Source organism: Scardinius erythrophthalmus (assembly GCF_964197995.2).
Source record: "Scardinius erythrophthalmus genome assembly, chromosome: 16".
NCBI classification, from domain to species: domain Eukaryota; kingdom Metazoa; phylum Chordata; class Actinopteri; order Cypriniformes; family Leuciscidae; genus Scardinius; species Scardinius erythrophthalmus.
Window position 1 is genome coordinate 14,532,616 of NC_138236.1, and position 23,369 is coordinate 14,555,984.

The 23,369-nt window shown below is 37.0% G+C and overlaps 1 protein-coding gene across 1 annotated transcript; it reads left to right on the top strand.

Moving 5' to 3' along the window:
- Positions 1-121: 121 nt before the first annotated feature.
- dennd3b (DENN/MADD domain containing 3b) lies at positions 122-23,231 on the top strand (the record flags this gene model as incomplete). The annotated part of the gene is made up of 23 exons (XM_081388056.1): positions 122-211; positions 3,080-3,344; positions 3,528-3,643; positions 4,109-4,233; positions 4,516-4,627; positions 4,747-4,866; positions 5,163-5,381; positions 11,916-12,031; positions 13,072-13,227; positions 13,329-13,425; positions 13,513-13,616; positions 13,974-14,113; positions 14,235-14,759; positions 17,195-17,454; positions 17,540-17,710; positions 18,734-18,863; positions 18,966-19,073; positions 19,369-19,508; positions 19,859-20,025; positions 20,703-20,842; positions 21,073-21,191; positions 21,759-21,896; positions 23,028-23,231. The coding sequence occupies exons 1-23, from the start codon at positions 128-130 to the stop codon at positions 23,229-23,231; spliced, it is 3,756 nt and encodes a 1,251-aa protein (XP_081244182.1). The 5' UTR covers positions 122-127.
- Between the last annotated feature and the right edge of the window lie 138 nt (positions 23,232-23,369).

Here is a 23,369-nt window from a genome sequence, read left to right on the forward strand (position 1 = left end):
TTTCAATTAGCATGGAAGTGAATGTGTATTTTCTCTCTCTCTCTCTCTCTCTCTCTCTCTCTCATTCTCTCTCTCTGTCTATGTGTATTGCAGATCTTATGAGGAGTGACAATCCTTTTGATTCTCAATGGCAGACGGTCTGCCTATAGGATTACTGGAAGCGTGTGTCGTTGTTGGACCTTCAAATGATAAACTGAAGGAGCTGTCCCAGGTAGAATAAGAGAGTTGGGAGGGTTACCTTAAACATGTAATCCGTTACAGTTACAAAATACTTCATAAAAAAGTATTCAGTAACGTAATCTACCACAATATAAAAAATAATGTAATCTGATTACTTTTGGATTTCTTCAAAGTCACATATTATGTAAACAAAGTCAAGTAAAAAGCAACAGAATCAGCTCTTTAATCCTCCTTTTAGACATTTCTGTCAGATCTGTTTTGCCTCCATTGCTGCTCAAACAAGTGGAACCCTCAACTGAGCGGCTTATTAAGAGTCTGCAAATTAGTGCCTGGCGAAAAAAATTACGCTTTAAACAAGTTAATATTTCCTTTATTCTGGGGGGGGGGGGGGATATATGAATATTTAACACGTTACAAAGTAAAATTCTAGCTTCCGGCCATACGGAGTCTACTTACGTCGAATGCGCAAGTTGCACAACTTACGACATCAGAAGGAGCGTAGTGCGTCATGGCGTAGTGTAAATATCAGCAGTACGTCGCATTACTGGCATAAGTTGTGCTTTACACTTTAGTGGAATCTGTATGGTCGTTTGGCTGGAAGCTTGTTATTTTACTTTATAAAGTTTTAAATATTAATATTTTTCTTACACAAACTCATTGTTTTGCTTCAGAAGGCCTTTATTTACATTTACATTCATGCATTTGGCAGACGCTTTTATCCAAAGCGACTTACATTTCATTTCAAGGTACACATTTACATTCTTATCAGTTCTTGCTTTCCCTGGGTATCGAACCCATGACCCGCTCTACTGTTTTAGCTACAGGAAAGCCCACTTTATTACCCCCCTGGTTAAAAAAAATCACTTTTTTGGGCTTCAATCTGTTGGTTGCAATCCACTGCCATTATAAAGCTTGGAAGAGCCAGGACATTTATTAATATTAAGATTGTATTAGACTGAAAGAAGAATGTCATATACACCTCGTGCTCACGCAATAGTTTCTCGATAGATACGTTTCTCGTGAGCACGTGAAAGTCTTTATATTTTTATTTTTGCAAAGGTCAAAACGCCGTGGTGTAGACAGTTTGATGTCGGGATATTCCTACATTCAGCCAGGTTTATTAAAGCCAACCAACCCCGTGACGTCACATGTTAGAATACTGCACAATGGTGGCGCCCTGGCCGCGAAAGGGCGCCAGGGCGCCACCATTTTCACCATTTTCTTTTATATGTTTACATTTGTCATGTTTCTTATAATTGTTGATTATAGTGGAAATCCATCTTGTAAATCATGTAGACTTGATTGACTGCTTCATTTCCCCTTTAAATCCCCATAAATCATAAGCACTGTCTCAGAACAAGCCTTTCTTAGATTCAGGGCAATGTGACATCCTTTTGCACAAGCCCCTCCCACGACTGTTGACTGACACTGCCGTATTAGCATAGACCCGCCCTGAGTGAAAGTGAGAGCTGTACACAGTCCAACATTGTTTCGACGCTGGAGCAGCTGTAGACAAGAATGTCTACTAAGCGATTGAGGTGTTTTGTTGTTGGAAGTAAGAATGAACATAGCAGTCTTCTTCATTTACTCTCGTTACTCGAGGATGGATCTGTACCAACTGTTCGTGATCCAGCTTATAGTCTCCGGAGCGATAGGCCTAACGTTACTGATTACGGTAGAAATGAAAGTGAGAGCGCACACTTCACAGCTCATCGAGTCGTTTTACGGATATAAAGTTTACCAGTTTATTAAGCACCCCCTGAAAATGTGTGTATATATTTGTTTACTGTTAGTTCAGTTGTAACGAGTGTTTTGTGTAATTCGCTGTGTATGTTGATGATAATGAAAGGGATAGAGAGAGAGTTTTTGGATAAGACTTTAATGCGCACTTCTTATACTGTGTTTACTCAGCTCTTACAGTGATTTTCTGGAGTAAAACTAATGCTTCATCTTTTGTGTGATGTACAATAAACTTCATTACACTCATCATCAGTATACGTTATATTTGGCCATCATTCAGACGGGTCCACTAAGTTACAGCAGGCTTGAGTTAATAGTGGATAAAAGCAGATGGCAAATACGTCATAACCGTAATTAAACTAAACTATACCTGTTCAATCTATCTCCATACAGCAAATATTCTCTGACTCTGTAGGCATTATTGCCCGACTCCAGGTCGAAATGAACAACGCTACTGAGAGTTTCTGTTTTAATATTATCATTCAGTGAGATGAGATTGTCCTGGCACTGAGCGCGAGCTCGTGAGTCGTGAGGCTGCGCTCATTAGCAGCTCATTTGCATGTAAAGGCATACACACTAAACGGCGTGTTTTTCTGAGCCCCAAAAAGTGACAATTTAAACATGCTGCAAAAATTATCTTTTGATTATCTGTTGGGTAATTTGAGATAAAACTTCACATACACACTCTGGGGACACCAGAGACATATTTTACTTCTTTTGAAAAGGGGCATAATAGGCCTAGACAAACTAGATCTCTTGCTAAAGAAAACATTCTTCACGAGACATGATGAAACAGGCACAGGGCCATAACATATAATGTGATGGAATTCGTGATTGTGGTGCATCTTTTCGTTTCATTTTCAGGTTAATCCTTACCGTTTAGTTGTATTATTGTATATATGGAAAATAGCTATTTTAAAAAAATTCACTTACTTTGTAAAAGGTGCCATTGTACACTCTTTGAAAAAAAGAAGAAGAAAGCTCTATATAGAACACAAATGCTCAAATACTAACTTTATTTCAGTAAAATATTGGACATTTGGGTATTAGAACAAATGAATCATGGGCAATGGATACACCTTTAAAATCACCATGGAGAATCACCATGCACCATGTAATTTTATGTGTAAATGTCCTCTGTTTTTCTGCATGTGACCAGTCTTTGCTGCAGGAGGATGGAAGTCCTCTACCTTGGCTCGATCCTGAGGTCATACAGGTCTGTGCTCCTCCGTTTGTGCCCAAAGATAGCGTCACTGAACCGGCTGTGGGAAATTTCAGCCGTACTCCACTACGACGCTCCTTCATTAAGAAGAAAACGGATAGGCCCGTTATTAACACTGGAAACCCCAAGGATGAAATCACAGAGGATGTCAGTGTTCCCAAAGACCTGGATCTGGTGGCTCTGCCTCATCTTTGCTTTCCAGGTGAAACTAAATTCTGTATTAACAGTATAAAATCTCCGTAGAAGGGGGCAAAGGTCAGCACACAGACAGCAATATAAAGAAGGATACATGCTGTAAATGTTAAATAGTTCAGCGCAGACTAGCGTTAACATTAGTTTAGAATGATTAGATTACACTAACATTCATTTCTTCCTTCTAAATCAGGAGGGCTTCAGGTAACTCGGGAGCAAAAGGTGGAAAAGTTTCACTTCCTAGTCTTTACTGATGTGTTTGGAAACCAGTCTCATGGAGTAGTTCTCCAGTACTATAAATCAATACAGGTCAGATTCTTATAAACCTATCATTATGGTTGTCTATTGACAGATCACCTGCGCTGAATGTCACCTGCTGTTTATGAGTGTGTCCTGAATTATTTTGACATGGTAACTGGAAGTTGCTCTAGTTTTTATTAAAGTCCCCCTGTGGTGAAAATCAAGTTTTTAATGTTTGCATTATTTGCATATTCATGGATCCACGTATACTAAATGAGGCAAAGGGTGTAGAGTTACATTCAAGCTATTTTAAGGCATGAAGATTTTTTTTTCACAGGAAAAAACATTTAAATATGTAATTTTGGTGATCAAAGATGAGTTTTAAGGGATAAAATTGTTGACTACAGGGGGATTTTAAAATTCATTACTGTTTGGACATTGATGGTTTGGCATCCGAGTTACAGTATATATGTAATGTTTGTTAGTTATGCTCTCAAAGCCACCTTTTTATAAAGGTTAAACTCTGTTATACAGGAAGGGATACTTCATCAGAATGGACACCGGTCCTCATGCAAGTCTCCACAACTCTACACTGCTTATGCGATATGTGTTATCTCAAAACACCCATATTACAATACTCTCAAGGACTGTCTGTCCAGGTATGGCCAAGAGTCAAGATTCAAGATTATTCACATGTATTGGGAAAAAAAAGAACATATTTGGGAGACAGAGGAGAATATACTGTAGTGTCAGCAGTATTAGATGGGCATTGGTACATCATAAACTGCATTCTGCCTTCATGCTGTACTTAGTTTGCCAGTTTGATACCACCATAATGTCACACTTTTCATAGAAATAAACCTGCAAATGTCAAAAATGTTTCTGCAGTTGTCTATGCTGATTTTTCCTCATGACCTGAGTTTTCACTCTCCCATCCGCAGCCTCTTACGGCAGCTCAAAATCTGCCAAATGACTGATATGGAAGAGCAAGTGAAGGAGTTCTCTGCTAAACTGTCTCTGATCCCAGTTCCACCTCCTGGTCAGCTGCATGTGGTGGGTTCATTAATTTTAGGCATCTAAAGTTTAGCAAATTCAGAGAGCTTAGTAAAACTGTAATGGCACTAGAAGATGTGTGGTTACATGTGAATATATAATATAATTTTTCTTTTCAGATGTTCACCTTGCGACCTCTGACCATTGTCCTTCCATCCAAAAAAGATCAAAATCATCCTGTCATTGACCTGGACCTGCATCTCCCGTTCCTCTGCTTCAAGTCCAGAGAGTTGCTGCAGGTATAAAGGCTGATTTCTAAATATGGAAACAACAATAAATGGATAGTTTCCTTATTAGCGGTTTGAATGAACACTGTGTGTGTGTGTGTGTGTGTGTGTTCATTCAAACTTCTAACAAGGAAAGTGTTATCTATTTGCCTATTTACATCTAAAATTGACTGATTGGCTATCAGTCAATTTTAGATGCAAATATTTGAGAGAAAAAAAAACAACTTTTTAGATTAAACAAAAATGATATTGAAAATCTTGGTCCACATCAAATGGGAATAAATTTGCATGTTTCTGTTCCCATGTAGATCATAGCCAGTATACTCACAGAGCAGCGTATGGTGTTCTTTTCCTCCGACTGGTCCAAACTGACCCTGATCGCTGAGTGTTTCGTGCTGTATATTCGGCCCTTACGCTGGCAGCACCCACTGGTGCCCATACTGTCCCAACAGATGCTTGACTTCGTTATGGCTCCGACTGCCTTCCTCATGGGATGCCACATCAGCCACTATCAGGAAGTTGCCATGGTAAAGTCTAAGAAATGTTCCCTGTTAACTCATGTAGCTGTTTTTTAGTTCAGGCTTTTTTAAACTGGAGTCCACAAAGGGGTGAATTAAAAATAATTAACATTTAACAAATGTAATGTTATTAATGTTTCATTCTGTTTTCTAAGAGATTATTATTGTTTATTCTATTGATGATTTCAATTGTTGACATTTTTATTATATCGATTGATCGATCGATAGATGATAAATAGATAGATAGATTGAATTATCAATTGATCGATAAACATGTAGATAAACATATTCCTAAACTATAAAGACTTTATAAATAAGCAGTAATATTGTGTGTAAATCGAATCTGCATCTCATCTGTGTTTACCTTGATCTTGTTCTTCTTGCTGTAGCTTTAGTCTAGACTGAATCCGAAATCGCCCCCTAAACCCTCATTCACTATTCCCTACGTTAGTCCACTAATACTGTTCACTTGAAGGAGTGAATGAAATGAGCGAATTCAGACAGCTGTTGAGCGTACATCGGTATTACACTCGTTATTGCAGTGCAATGTGGGATAGAATGAGTGCACTCAATAACGTCCACTATGGTTTCGGACACCACTACAAATGTATGTCCCCTCAAATAAAGCCCTATTTGAGGGTATAGGGGGCAATTTCGGATTCAGCCTCAGTCTTGGTTTCCTGTCATTTATCTAAAGTTTTTGAGATTTGGTTATTTCTTCATTTTGTTTATTTTTTTCCTGTTCTTCTAGCCTTGTTTTTGAGCTCTGGTTAGTTTAGTTTTTGTTTGTCCCCCCCCCCCCTCCCTTTTTCTTTTGCCCCCCAGCTCCCCTGTCTGCTTTGGCTGTGCTGTAGTGATGGTAGAGTTACTATTAGGATTGGGATTAGGAGTAGGTCTGATAAGATCAATACGGCACCTACTAGGGTCACATAATTCGTTTGAATGTGGTACAACACCGGATCCCGTCCTTCCTGTTGCACCCTTCCTGCTCCCTTTGGATCTTCCCTGCCCGACCGATCGATAGATAGTCAGGATGAGGAGGAACAAGAGGATGAATCAGTTGCGGGAATAAGTGATTATTTGAATATCAAAGGCATACAAATTCAGGAACACAGGGAGGAATAGAGAGGCCACAGTCAGAAGGGGGAACAGGAAGGATTCCAGCCAGGTACGAGGGACTTCTACGAGGCATCGGAGAAGGGAAATATAATTTGTCCAGAGCAGTTCCAAACAGCGACACTGGGGGAGAACAGTCCAATGACAACAAGATAGGTGAGCTCACTTATGAACACCTGGGGATGTAGAGTGGCAATGTCAGGGGAGGGAGAGAGAGAACCTGGAGAGTAGAGGTAGGGACCTGGACCTATTCTTTTTAACTCTTTAAGTATATTTTACCCGTTCCAGAAGTCGCTCAGAGGTCCTCACGTCTTCTATTTAACGCGGGTCTCACGTTCACAAGCTCATCAGTTTTAGTCATCAAACAGAGGTAATTGCTATATATCTGATATCTTTATATCATTCACGTTTACATAGTCAAAGATACTTTGATATAGCCCCCATGGAATTGCATACACTTGAATTTAACTTAACGAGGTATGGCCACTCTTACAGATATAAGCTGACCAACATTACTTCTCTTATAATAGCTTTGGATTGGCCATGCAAACACTTATCTAAAGTAACATTAAATTAAAACTGATGTAAGACACACCCAGATTTTGGTCAAGCAGCACTTTTGCTGCCCTAAACGTAAATTCACTTCTTGTCTTTGCAAACCAAGTACACTTGAATTGATGCCAAATATTAGTCTTCACTAATCTGACGCAAAACTTGCGGGAACATACGAATCCGTTTAATATACTTGGGAAAACAATTTCAGAGTCAGTCGGAATAAATCAAATGTTACAATTTATTATGTCAGATAAATGTATCATGCCAATTTCATAATCAGTTCAAAGATAATAAATACAAAACATCAAATGCTCTGGAATAAAGAGAAAAGATGCAAACCTGACATTAGAAAATACATGAAGCTGAGAGTTTTGGCTACTCTCAGCATCACGGGCTAATTTGAGTTACAAATCGCCACGAGCCTTCTTCAGCATCTCCCTAAGTACTCAGACCAAGGCAGAAACCTCTTTTCAAATGTAAATATGAGACTAACTGGGGACAGAAGTTGAATTACATGGAAACATTTGCTAACAATGGGAATTTGCATTGAGTTTACACCTTTGAGAGCAGGATGCCATTTGCCTGGAAGACACACTCTCCTCTGTGTGCGAGTTATCGCTAAACTCTTAAATACCTTATTACCTTTTGGTTTACTTCTTTGGGAATGAGACCTTTAGATTCTTGGGTGAATTTGGGTGATCTCAGCATGAGAGAGAAGGAATGGGGGAAGAGGGAAAGAGATGTAGATTAGGATGATTCTGAGGTGTCTCAAATGGTGCACAAGAGTGAGTGCAAATGTTAATTAGGGCCCAAGCCCTGAAAGGGCGAAGGCCCTATTGTTTCCGTAAGGATTTTTTTTTTTTTTTTTCTTCATTATTTTTTTTTTTGCCTTTTTGCCACTTTTGGGGCCCTTAACATGCTCAAAAACTCTTGAAATTTTGCACACACGTCAGAACCTGCGGCCATCAGGGCCGGGCTGAAGCTGGTACTGGGGCGTGGCAGGGGGGCTCGACAGCGCCCCCTGGAATGGGGTCCGAAAACTTGGTCCATAAATCAAACACGCTTGCATGTAATTATATGAAACTCAGTACACATATAGATCTCATCGGGCCGAACAACTTTCGTGCTCTAAGTTTTACAAAAGCCCAACAGGAAGTCGGTTATTATACGTTGTTTGGAAAACGCATACAATGGAATGTGAAATACTCCTCCTAGGGATTTCATCCGATCGCCACCAAACTCGGTGAGAATAAAGTCAAGACATTGAGGATGAATTCTTGCGAACGGATTTTTGATATCTCGAACGGTTTGGCCGTGGCGAGGACGCGAATTTATGGCGAATAATGGAAACAGGAAGTGTGTTATAACTTCTGCATACATTAACTGATCTTGATTAAACTTCAGCAGTGTGTTCGTTGTAAGAGGCCGATCACATGGATGTGACTATTGTGAGTCAAAGTTATAGCGCCACCAACTGGCAGCAGGAAGTGTGTCACTTTCAAAATGCTTTGAAATCACCCTCTTATTTTTACCCGATTTGCTTCAAACTTTATGTGTATAATGTAGACACATGGCAGATGTAGACCTGTGAAAGGTTTATTGATATCTTAAATACTGTTGCCGTGGCAATGCATCAAACTTTAATATTCTTTTCAGATGCTTTTGAGACTCTTAACATACTTGAAATTGGATGAAACTCGACAGACACATCACATTTATTATCCAGTAGACATGTGCAAAGTTTCAGAAACGGGCGTGGTGAGGGGCTCAGTAGCGCCACCTTTAGTCAAAAATGGGGGCTTAGTTTTAAGTAGAGTCACAAAAATCGTTATGTATATTGTTCTCATCAAGCCGGACAACTTTCTAATTTATAGTCATAAGCTGTGACCAACAGGAAGTGAAATATTTTGGTTTGAATGTGATTTTTTGGAGAATTCTCTCCCTCTCTCTCTCTGCCTCTGCGTCTCTGTGTGTGTGAGGGGATTTGTCTTTTGAGTGAGATTTGTTTAAAATTCCTGTTTTTCAAGGTTTCAGGGGCTTTTGGGGCCTTTAACGTGCTCGAAAACTCTTGAAACTTTGCACACAGGTCAGAACCCGCGGCCATCAGGGCCGGGCTGAAGCTGGTACCCGGGCGTGGCAGGGGGGCTCAACAGCGCCCCCTGAAACAGGATCCGAACACTTGCCCATAAATCAAACACACTTGCATGTAATGATATGAAACTCGGTACACATATAGATCTCATCGGGCCGAACAACTTTCATGCTCTAAATTTTACGCCAGCCCAACAGGAAGTCGGCAATTATGGGTTGTTTGGAGAACGCTTGCTGTGGAATTTGAAACACTTCTCCTAGAGAATTAATTAAATCGCCACCAAACTCGGTGTGCATGAAGTCAAGACATTGAGGATGCTAAATTGCGGACGGATTTTTGATATCTCAAACGGTTTGGCCGTGGCGAGGACACGAATTTATGGCGAGAAAAGAGAAACACGAAGTGTTATAACTTCTGCACACATTAACTGATCTTGATGAAACTTCAGCAGTGTGTTCGTGGTAAGAGGCCGATCAGATGGATGTGACTATTGTGAGTCAAAGTTATAGCGCCACAAACTGGCAGCAGGAAGTGTGTCACTTTCAAAATGTTTTTGACAAAAGTGGGGGGGTTAGTTTTACCCACAATTACAAAAATCAGTACGTATATTGGTCTCATCGAGCCGGACAACTTTCTAATTGACAGTTATTAGCTACGACCAACAGGGTGTCAGATATTTTGGTCTGAATATGGATTTTTTGTTAAATCAGCCTCTGAGTTTTTAGTTACTCCTCCTAAAAGGTTTATTTTATTCCCACCAAACTTTTTCAACATGATACAAATATATTAATGATGCTAAATTGTAAACGGATATTGAATATCTCAAACGGTTTTGCTATGGCGAGGGATTAAATCAATGTCAAAAAGGAAGCAGGAAACATCTCATAACTTCTAAAAATGTAATTATACACCATTTATTTTTATATAAAATTATACAAATATTAGAACTAAACCTATTTTATTCTGTTTTTGCAATTCAAGAAGTATGAAAAAGTTAAAAACAGGCTATTTAGTGCTATTTGGTTCAACAAAAAAGCAAACATAGGGCTATACTGCCCTCTTGTGTCCAAAAGGATATCAAAATAGTATATAAAACGTTTTACTAGGTAGGCCTATTGTATTTAAATATAAATTTATTAGGTATATGACTGTGAGGATATTTTCCCATCGGTTAATCGACGTGTGACACGAGCGGGTGCTTTTAAATCGCTAATATAAAAGTGAAAGTAAAAAACGGACGTCCGCACGGACATTGATAATGGTGCACGTTGGAAAAAATGATACTTTTAAACATAACACTAAACCGCCATTAGGTGTCGCCAAGCGACCATCTTAATGAGCGAGTCATTGATTAATTCGTTCAAACGATTCGTTCCAATGACTGAGTCATTCATGATTGAGACAGATGTTTATGGATTGACCATTGAATCTTTAAGTCAACCGATTCGTTTCAAAATGCTAAATCATTCAGTAATGAGAAAACAAGTTGCTGTGAGATGCGCAATGGTTCTGCTGTGATCTTTGTTTAACTATTTTTGCTGCTGAAACAGACCAAAAACAGTCAATATTGCATCTAAAATGTAAGTGACTTAATTGTAACTGTTTATTAACCTGTTGTATGAAATCAATGTCACAGTTTCAATCGTGATTGTATTCAGGAAATAGTTGCCTACTCGTCAAGTGAGGTTGCTTAACTCTATCATATGTTATAAAATATATAAAAACTCCATATTTGTAATTTTTATAGTCAGTATGTTGTTAACTGGTTTGCTTTTTTGTGTGCTGCGCTCATTTGTTTACAATTCTCCTGGAGAAGCAGCATGAGCCTCAGCAGTGCAACCTTGTTACCATTGATCAGTAATACATTCATTTTTAACTGCTGATTGCAACTTAAAATGAATGTAATGAAATTAGAATAATCTCTTGTTTTAGTGACTCCCAAGTTATTTTTTTGTTATTGACATTCTAATCAGGCTATACTCTGGTCGGGCAAGTAAAATTCTCTTTCAGGTAGGCCTATTGTATTTATATATAAATATATTAGGGATGTGACTGTGATAAAATTTTCCCACCGGTTAATCGACGTGTGACACCGCTGAGGGCTTTTAAATCGCTAACTATGGTAAAGTAGGTAACTAAAGGCTCCGGGGTTGCGGTGCCACCGGCTTGGGCCCGTAATCGCTGCTCGCAGCTATATTTTCATTTGTTCTCTCAGAGAGTTGCCCTTTCTTCCAGTTTTTCCAGTATTACACTTCTAACTACAGGTCGAGAGCTGTCGTTCCAACAATGCAACTTTGCGATGCTGTTTGCCAATTGTCGTTGGAACTATGGTTTCGGGAAACACCGACTCATTGAACTATGATGATAATGAGGGAACTTGCGACCCTAGCTGACCAAAGATGCTTTTAGGAAACTCACCCCAGACCGGCACCCTGACAAATTATTTTATTTAAAAGCAGTTGCATGTCTATTATCACACAATATAATTAATCATTTATAAATGTCTTTATATTTTAGGAATATGTTTTTCCCTTGCAGTTTTGGGATTACCATATTTTATTACCAAATAGCAGATACATATTTTGCCTAAATTTAAATCTTCTTTAGTTCAAATTAGATGTTTTGGGTTTAGTTTTTATGATTTGATTTATTTATCTGTATTAAACTGTTCCTAGCCAACCTTTATATGTTGAGAAATTCATGACAGTGGTTTTTACTTATATCAAATTCCTGTCAATTTTTGTGATTTGTGATCTGTGAAATCACTGTCCATTTATCAGGAAGCTGATGACCTAATTCTGATCAATATTGATGAGGGAACTGTGTCCTGCTCTCGCTGTCATTGTGTTGACGTCCCAGACACCCCAAAGGCAGCTGCTCAAAGTTTCAAGAGTCGGTAAGAACATTTAACCATTAAATTCAGTCTTACTAAGTTTAAGGGCCCTATCTTGCACCCAGCGCAATTGACTTTGTACACAGACGCATCTATCATTCCGATTTAGCACCTGACGCACAGCGGACTTTTCCCTCCACAGACGCACGTCGGTAAATTAGGGAATGAACTTGCGCTCACGGGGGTGGTTCAGCGAAAAGAGGAGGCGTGTTCCGGCGCAAACGTTCCCTGGTGCTATTTTGCAGTTTCAGAAAACAATTCTGCCACAGACCAGGAAAAACCTAGTCTAAAGTCAGTGGCGCGTTATTCAGATGCTATTTTAAGGGCGCATGCTTGGCCATAATGTAGCATGTGCACAACGCATACAGTATACACTTTGCTTCTCTCATCTACACAGACGCAGCAGTTCCAATTTTTGCATACATAATACATAATTACACTATACATAATTACAAGGAAAAATATTACCACACGAGGGAAATCATTGTGGTGTCCATGAAGGTGTGAAAAAATAGGCATAAATCTAGCTTACACATTTACCCAAGTTATTATACGCCTGTTTAACCGAAGCTAATTTGGGTGGGTTTCTCCCATCCCCATACAATGTCACTTCTCTGTCTTTTACGGCCCTGACGAGAACGTCGGTCTCCTCGGCTGTGAACCGCTCTTGGCGTGCGCCTGGCAAATCCGCCGTTATAATAGCAATCTGCCATGGAACAAGCGTGCCTGCTTTTAAAGGGAATGTGAGATGACGCTCTGATTGGTTTATTTCACGTTACGCCCAAACCACACCTATGAGTAATGTAGCTACTTCAGACCAACCCATTTTAGATTTGCGAGATCCGCCCACAAAGTTACTTGCGTTTTGCGTTTGATACTTGCGTTTCAGATCGTTAAAATAGGGCCCTAAGAGTCTTTATTCTATTGGAGTAATCAAAATATACAATATATTGATAATCTCACATTATCAGACCCAGCTGGCAAGACCAGGTCCCGTTATGTATTTGCCAGGTTTGTAATTGTTTTGCTGGGTCTTCATGCAGAAGGAAAGGTCTTCAATTACACTATGACCTGGAAGTGGTTCATCAGAGCATCTGTGGAGATCTTAATGAGTTTCGGATGCAGAGAAGACATTGGCAACACAGACTCAATTTGGAAATACAAAACATCACCCTGGAGCTCATTGTTAACATGTTTAGGTCGGTGAGATCATGAACTGAACTGAATTTGAACTAACTGAATTTGAATCTTCTTCATATTGTATGTCTAATTGAAAAAATTACTGTGCTTATTTTCCCAGAGATGTCAGTGATTACCTAAGTTACGAACACAGAGTTTTTAACACTGATGAGTTTCTCAAGACCAGGGAGCCAGAGGACCAACCATTTTATAAAAAAGTGACTTTCCAGTTAATAATATATCTGGTCTTCAACCTTCAGAAATTGAACCAAACCATACAACTGATGGATTTTTCTTCATGGCAGGTCTTGGAAACACACATTTTCCTCTCCTTCTTGAAAGAACGTTTGAATGGAAAGATGGATAGATTTACCCAAATGGAGGGTAGTATTAGGAAAGATGACCAAAAGTAAGTTGAAGCTGTGTTGTCTTTTCTTTACAAATTTCCTCACTTAAAGTTTCACAAGGAAAATTCTGTATCTGAATTGAACTGTTTTCAACATGATAATAAGAAATATTTCTAAAGGGTAATGTGACACTGAAGACTGAAGTAATGGCAGTTAGGAATAAAATACATTAAAATAGAAAACAGTTATTTTAAATTGTATTAATATTTCGAAATATTTGTATTTTTTATCAAATATAAATATAATTACTATAAATTATTATTATTATTTATAATATTAGTTTATATCTTTTAGATTCCTCCAAAATATTAACATTTAATTATTTTTATTGAAATATAATTTGTTATTCATTTCTTCAGTAGATGGAGAAGACCCTCAAAGGAAAAGGATCTGACTAAACTGACTAAACATCTAAGCACAAGTCTTACTAACCTGGACAATGAGAAAAAGATGAGTGTCCTCAGACAGATGTCTCCAACTAAAATCATTCCTGAAATGTGTAAGAGAATTGCAGTAGTGTTATTCATCTGCACGGCTCAGTTTTGTAATAAAAATGGCATTTAGATAATCGTAATATATTTATGTTACTGATCATCCTTGCAAATCCCTTATCCCAAAAGCTCTGAATACTCCAGCCAGACCAGTCAAGGTCTTCCAGCTCCCAGATTTCCCTCCTCTCTTTACCTACCCCAACGTGCGCCATTACTTCGGAGATCTTATTCACCAGTTGAACAAAGCCATATCAGCCAGCCCACCTGATGATTCCTCCCTGCTAGCCAGATACTTTTACCTCCGCGGCCTCATCAACATGCTGAACTCTAAGCGCTTGGATGCCCTCAGTGACTTTCAGAACCTTTACAAAACAGATATTGAGATTTTTCCAGGAGAGCAGGTAAAGATGCTGGTTGACTCTCTGCAAGTAGAGGAGAGAGTCCAGGCACAGAGGAGACCTGAGCTCAATCGGCTCATCTGTCAGGTAAAGAACGGTGAAAAGAGCGTGCATATGGAATCAGACTATCACGTGAAGACGTTCAAGCTCCCCAAGGCCAACATGGAGTTGGAGGAGTTTGTGAAATGTACTCAGGAATCGGGTATTGTGCGGGACGTGGCCACCATACAGAGATTATTTGAAGCTCTCACTGTTGGTAAGTCTGAGCTGCAGTGTGTCACTAGCTATGTTTGCATCCAAAGGTGTGAATTTAACTTGTGCGCAAAATTGGAATACCACATAAAGCATTCGCGAAGAAAGCACCATTTCCATCCCATGTGTTCAAGAGAACAAACTCGTCACTTCCTTGGAAATTAATAAACTTTATTTTCTATAGCACCTTTAAAAGCAGCTTGTTAAAGCGCCAGACACAAGATAAATGATATATAAAACAACGAGTCAAAAACATGCGTCTTTAGTTGGGCTTTAAAATGCCTGTTTACATGACAGTCGCTTTGGCACATATCGAATTTATATCTGATTTATTTCCACATATGAATGAGGCCTGAAACCAATCTGGAAATATCTGAATGCTTGCGTTTTTTTTCCTGTTTACACGGTCATAGAACACATCTGATCTGTGTGAGCAAAAAATCGGAATTGGGTCACATTTCACTGACAGTGTAAACGAGGCCTTTATTTTCTTTGACACTCCAAAACAGAAAACACAGACAGAATCAGTGAACCAGCTTTGGAAAGTTGGTAGGGGGAACAAAGTACCATAACTTCATATTCAAACAGAGAAAATTGTTATTCATCCATATCTTGATCTCAGAAACCCAATCAAAAAGAAAGCAAACAGATTTTCACCAGGTTTACACAGTGTACAAAGATTTGAGTATCATCAGCATAAAAGTGATAATGAAGGCCGATCGATCACAACAGATGCCCAAATGGTGACAAATAGATATTAAGAGTAAAGGGCCTAAAATTGAGCCCTGAGGAATACCAGTGAGTACCAAACTGATCTCATGCCAGTAACCACACAAGGCAATGAACTGGGAGTGGTCAGTAAAATAGTATTTATATCAGTTTTAAACACCAACAGCACTTTCAAGGCGAGTAAGTAAAAGACTATGATCTGACTATGTTGATCTCAGAGCTGCTTCTTGATGAAGGATGAGAATGGAAATCCAGAATCAGAAGTAATCAACAAGTTATTGGCAACCCTGACTATAGCCTTTCATTACTGTGATATGTACAAAAAAACTGACTGAAGGGGTTTGAATAGGTTATTAACGTTGCGATGGTTATACAAGTGAGAGGCAACAATGCATTCTAGTATTTTTGCCAAAAACAGAAGATTTGAAATGGGGCAGAAATTGTTACAGTCGCCCAAGGTAGCGTTTTCTTTTTCTGGCACAGGAGTTACAGCAGCATTAGAAATTGTAACCCCAGTCTGCAATGAATCATTTATTAGACTGAGGACAGTAGGGCACAAAACATCAAAGAAAGATTTAAATAAATAGGATCAAGCAAGCAAGTGGTAGATATTCATACTTGATACCTCCCTTTTGAGAGCCTCAGAGTCAAGCTGTGAGAAATTAGTGTCAGAAGAACCATAAAAATAAGAGTGATAAGATAGTGAAGCAGTGTAACAGATTTTTAACTTTTTAATTTTTAATCAATTTTAGAGTTAAAAAAGTGAAGAAATTCTTAATTGTTGAGAGGCAGGCAGGGTACTATCAGCATTGAAGCAATCTATTTATAGTTTGAAACAAATTTCTTTGATTGTTTTAAATAATCTGAGAAAAATAAGAGTCAATTAATGCCCTGTAGTCACCCAGAAGATCCTTCCAAACTTGATAATGGACATTCAAACTGTTAAGGTGCCAATTACGCTCCACTTTCCCTCTCAGTGCACAAAATATATGTAATAAAAATGGAAGTAGCTGCAATCGGGGAAGCCGCTGTGGCTCTTTTATCCTTTATCATAAATGACTAAACGCAGTAAATGCTGTCATGTTACCTGATGTTTGTGAACGCAATCATGTGATGCGGTAACTGTTTCCATCGTAGTTTATGCGCACATTGGATAAAAAAAAAATTATCTGAAAATTACCTTATATTTAGAATGTATACGCATCTTCACATTTGCATCCAGCGTTTTTTTTTTTTTTAATGTGATATCCCAAAATTCGCATAAAAATAGGTGGATGGAAATATGGCTAATGTGTAAAATCATTAGGGATGCACATAAATTGGAACCATATCAGTTATCCATTGATAATAGAGATACTTTTTTCATTTATCTGTATTGGTCAAAATTATATATATATATATATATATATATATATATATATATATATATATATATATATATATATATATATTCTAATGTTCATTTAAAGTTTATTTTTAGTGTTTAGCAAACATTAAATATAGCAAATTAATGAATGTTCATTAATATACATTTTCAAACTGAACAATATTATATTGCTGATACATTTAAAAAAAAACAATAGTGTCTTATTGTTTTAATATATTTAGAATTTTTATTAATATTAATAATTAGCTATTTAGCTTGACATTATGTAACAAATTTTTGTTATAAAACGTGTTCTGATCTAGTTTCTCCCTCTGTTTTCTCAGGTGGGCAGAAGCAGATTGATCCAGAGACGTTCAGAGTGTTTTACACTTTCTGGCAAGAGACTGAAGCAGTAGCACAGGAGGTTCTCTTGCCTGCCGAGGTCCTGGAACACCTGGAAAACAATGAGTGTGTGTACAAGCTGTCCAGCTCTGTGAAGACCAGTTATGGTGTTGGTAAAATTGCCATGACTCAGAAGAGGCTCTTTCTGTTGACCACTGGCAGACCTGGATATTTTGAGATCACCAAGTTTAGGGACATTGAGGTTTGTTAGTGTTCATACCTGTGATTATTCTATTCAAACTGAGAAGTTAGTGTTTGTGGTAACCTTATGAATCCTGTGAACCCAGGAGGTGAAGATCTCCATTGCTCCGTTCCTGCTTTTAAGGATCCCATCTCTAAAGATCAAGAACAGCCTGAGGAAAGATATATTCGAGGCTAATTTAAAATCTGACAGTGAATTGTGGAACCTGATGATCAAGGAGATGTGGGCTGGCAGAATGATGGCAGACAACCATAAGGTGAAGTTCACCTGTGCTGTGAAATATCGAAGACTGATATTATAAAAAATTTGAAATCAAAATGAACCATTTACCCTTCTTTACCAACTTAATAGTAGAATTAAATATACATACAAAGGTTTCAAAGGCTTGGCGCCAGTATGAATTATCTGTCTTTGAAAGAAATCTCTTATGCTGATAAAATGCATAAGTCAAAACAGTAAAAATTGTGAAATATTACTACAATTTAAAATAGTTGTTTTACAATTTAAAAGCATTGATTTTCTGTGATGGCAAAGCTAAATTTTCAGCATCATTACTAGTCTTCAGTGTCACATGATCCTTCAGAATCATTCTGTTTTGGTGCTGAAGAAACATTTCTTATTATTATCAATGTTGAAAACAGTTGTGCTGCTTATCATTTTTGTGGATACACTTTTTTCAGGATTCTTTGGTGAAAATAAGGTTCAAAAGAACAATGTCAAAGTCTCTCACTTCCATTAATCCATTTATTGCATCCTTGATGAATAAAATTATTACTTTCTTTAAAAAAAACTTAACTAACCCCAAAATTTTAAAAGTCCATACGGTATTAGAGATTAAAATAATTCAAATGAGTCATGTAAAACTTTGTAAAAAAAAATTATAATAATTTTTATCTTTTATAAATCTATCCTAGTATAGAATATAGAAAACAATTACCAATGGGATTTGCAGTCATTTAGTGTTTTTAATGGTAACGGGCAGGGTGTGTTTAGGATGTGTAGGGATAGCTGTCAATTTTCATTTTCATGTCATTTTCACAATCGCTTTGCTATACCTACACCCTATTACTTTATTTCCATTTCCAACCATTTAGATAAAAATGCACACTCACAGTTCCTTCACTGGGTGTAAATTGTTCAATGTGCGTAATGAATTCTCTTTCCTTACTTGTGGAGATAACTGTTCCTCCCTTTTACCTTCCAATTTTTTGCATGTTTTAAAACACACACACAATTTAAAGTACTTTATTTTGTGATCTTTGATCTCTTCTGTTATCAGGACCCCCAGTATATGCAGCAGGCACTGACCAACGTCCTGCTTATGGATACAGTGGTGCGCTGTTTACAGACACAGAAGGCCGTTTATGCTGCCTCCAAATTGGCCTATTTTGAAAAGCTACGACAAGAAGGTGCATTTCCGTCTATAATGTGTCTGATTCTCTACCTGTAAAAACATCTATATGATGAAGACAGGACAGCTTTATTAAAGTCTTTTGTCTTCATTCCCACAGTCCCCATGATAATCCCTAGATCCACAGCAGAAACTCTGAAACACAAGATCAATCCATCCCAGAACATGATGAAGCCTCAGTCTGTTAATGTCTTGCTATACACTCCAGGTATGCATGCATGAAATAGTTATTTAATATACGTTGTGGTAATGATATTCCTCCTGTCTAACCTGTCCCCATGACATTTCGCCATCATTTTATATACATTCTTTCAGGATAAAAAATTGTCATGGATGTAGCAAATTAAATCACATTATGAAATAAACGTTTTTAGACATTAGACCAGATTTTGGTAAACACCTAAATGAGAATGTGCAGCACATTTTTTTGTTATGTTTCAGTAACATGAACAAACTGTTTGTGGAAGCTTTAAAATTAAATTACTCTTTTCAACTCCTTCCAGGCCAGTTAAATTTCTGCGACAGTGGTGTGGATGGAAACCCTAAGCTCTGGTGTGCTCTCAGCTGTGGGAAAGTGGTTGTGTTCAATGCTGTCAGTTGGTCCCTAATGCAAAACTGCATTAATTTAGGAGATTCTCGACTGGTAAGATGCTGCTAATCAGTTTTGATTTAATATATTAAAGATGATAGACAAGTAATTGACGGCAATATCAAATGTCCTTTTCTATTTAGTGACACTGCAGTCAGTGAAAATGTGTTTTTCTATATTGGGATCTTCAAGTAACAGATTGGGTTTTTACCTGTTGACAGTTTATTAATAGTTACAGTCCTTTCTGAGAGTTTTCTTATTGCCGCTGTAAAATGTATATGATGCCACTTTGTGGATTGGAAAATTGTGTCAGCTTTGTTTTCCATTGTCTTGAACTCCTAACTGTAGCTTATGGATGGAAAGATGAAAGTATAAATCTTACAGTAGTGTTTTTTTGTGTCCAGAACTGCATGATGGGATTGGACCAGGAGCAGGTGTGGATTGGTTCTCAGGACTCTGTCATTTACATAATCAATGCTCAAAGTATGTTGTGTCATAAACAGCTGACGGAGCACCATGTAGAGGTCACAGACTTCGCTTTGGAGAAACTGAGCCCTGAGAACAGATTAAGGTAAATATTAGATGTAACCTCATTCATTGGGTCCTGAGAATAAAATATCATAATAATATAATTTTATATAATATAATAATATAATATAATGATGTCATTTATTATCTATAAATATGTAGATAATTAAACAAATAAATAGATAAATAGAAATACAATAAATAGAAATAAATACTAATTAATATATGCATTTTATCTGTATTTTATCTATTTTATTTTAATTTATTATAATACATTTTGTTTATGTATAGTTATAATTTATTTATACACACACACACACACACACACACACACACACACACACACACACATATATATATAATTTATTGACATATATATATATATATAAATCAAATAAATACATTGAATTATATCTAATATAATAATTATTATAATTTATTATAATTTATTTAGTTTATGATAGATAGATAGATAGATAGATAGATAGATAGATAGATAGATAGATAGATAGATAGATAGATAGATAGATAGATAGATAGATAGATAGATAGATAGATAGATAATATTTACCTAAAAAAAAAAAAAAAAAAATTAAAATGATATAAAACAGTAATCTGACCAGCAGGCGGCAGCATTGTTTGCGATATTTTCTGTATATTTGACAACTGTGGTTGAGAATAGATATTACTTTATAAATATATTTTTATGTGTCCTCCAAGCAAAGCACAGGTGTATTCCTGTAGTGCAGATGGCACTGTGATTGTTTGGGATGTCCCCTCTCTGAAGGTGAAGATGCAGTTTCGTCTGTCCTGTGACAGACTGCAGTCCATTCAAGTTTACAATGATGCCTTATGGTGTGGTAAGTTTGTCATCAGCCTAGTGAAACATTTTGTTAGCTAGAAGCTGCAATACTCACTATAGATTTTTTAAATATTATATTTTACAAAAGCGCTTAAATGGCCATGAAATAAACCTGTCATAGTTTTTTCAGAGGTTATCTGGCAACAGATAGCTTGACATTAATGAGGTTAATCTGAATACATACAGTATATTTAATTTCAATGTAGCTTTTGTTTATTGTTTGTGAAGGTGCCAGAGATTGCGTAATGAAGCTGAGCCCAAATGGAGCTCTGCTTCGTAAGATTTCCCTCCCAGACAATATGAAAACCACTGCCAGTGCCTTCAGCAGAGTCGCATTGCTTATGGAGGTTTGTGTCACCACAGAATCAGCTTTATCCAAATATAATAATACCCCTTCCTGAAATAAAAGTGCAGATCTATATTTTTATGTATAAAGACCCATTTATACTGTTAAAACACACACACACACACACACACACACACACACACACACACACACACACACACACACACACACACACACACACACACACACATATATATATATATATATATATATATATATATATATATATATAGACATACATACATACATACATATATATATATATATATATATATATATATATATAGTGATTTATCTCATTTAATCAAGAAAAGAAGAATGAATGTTTTAAGCTATAAACCTTATATTATTATTCTATTATACTAATAAAGCCGGATGTCTCTGTGTATTAAATGTGTTGCAGCTTTGTTGTTTTCCCTTTGCTATTTCATGCTTTTGCACAAACAGACCGTCAGAGAGGTCAGCCATGCCACTAAATGGTGTGAATGGCATAAAATTATAATTAGCTTATGTAACCAATGTTCTTAGGCTCTTGTTTTTTTTTTTGTTTTTTTTTTTGTTTTTTTAGAGACGACAGATCTGGACAAGTTTTACAGACTCAGCAGAGCTTATTATATGGGACTCCACTGACCCCATCAAACCACCCAAACGGGTCACACTCCCTAATTGCAGTGAGGTCACCTGTATGATCAGAGTAAAGAAGCAGGTACTCATGACTTTTCAATGCTCATACTCCCACTTACTGGAATTGTAAATAAAATCTTTAAAGAGATTAATTATTCTATTATGCAATTAAAGTTAATTGAAATAAATATGATAATGGTCAAAACTGGTCAAATGTTTGGGGTCAGTAAGATTTTGTTTTTGAAAGAACCCTGGTGAAAAAAACCTATACCAAAATGTATTTAAAAACTTTTATTTCATACTTTAAGTATATCAATTTAGTACAAAAATTACAATTGTAGAGTATTTATATTAAGCACATAAATATATAAATGTATGGGTAGTGTACTTAGCATAAAATAAATGTATTTCAAATACATTTTGGTCCATTTATTTTTCACTAGGGAAGTGAATACTTTTATTCAGCAAGAATGCAGTAAATTGATCAAAAGTGAGAGTAAAGACATTTATAATGTTACACAATGTTTTATTCATCAAAGAATCCTCACAATTTCCACAAAATATCACATTACTTTATTTGAATATGTTCCTTAAGGGTTCACTTATAATGTTAATAAAGTTTTTGGCACAAAAAAACCCTAATGTATATATATGCGGGGGTGATGTATCATCATGGTGTCATGTATTCATCGATGTCTTGCTCTGGAGGCAGGTATTTGCAAATATATTTGCCCGTGTGACGTCACAGATCCCGCAATATCGAAACGAGACGTTTTTGAAGCTTGATTAAATAAATGCTTTGTTAATGTTGAGCAGAACTTTTTAAGCTATGAAACTTGTATGATGTTTTAATGGTACAAAGACCTCTTATATGTCAAAAGATCATAGCAAATTTTCTTGAGAGATAATTAATGTTGATTTTTTCAACATTAATAATGTTAAGAACACCAAATCAGCCTGTTAGTGTTATAATATTCCACAATATCAATTTTTTTTTTATCAAATAAATGCAGCCTTGGTGAGCATAAGAGACTTCTTTCCAAAACGTTAAAACAAATCTTACCAACCCCAAACTTTCAAACAGTAGTTTATCTTTTGTTTGCTTGGTGATCTCATTTGTATGATATATTACAAAGAAATAAGAGCATTATAGCACATTGGATGTTGATCTTTAAAAAAAAAAAAAACTATAAAAAATGTCTCCTCTTTCTAGGTCTGGGTTGGTTGTAGTGGTGGGTCAGGCCTCAGCAAGGTTGTGGGGAAGATCTTTGTGTTGGACTCTGAGAGCCTGGAAGTTGAGAAGGAGCTTGAAGCCCATGAAGACATTGTTCAAACGCTGTTCTCAGCAGAAGACCGATACATACTCAGCGGCTCTGCAAAACTTGATGGTAAAATCGCTATTTGGAGAGTAGATTAAACAAGCTGAAAAGGTCTTAGCTTCACTTACAGTGGTGCTTCAGGTTTTGTGACATGAGCTCAGCTCCTCAGCTGTCTGCACACAGGGGAAGAATATTTCTGTGGACCATGCTTTTAATTTTCTTACATTTAATTCTTG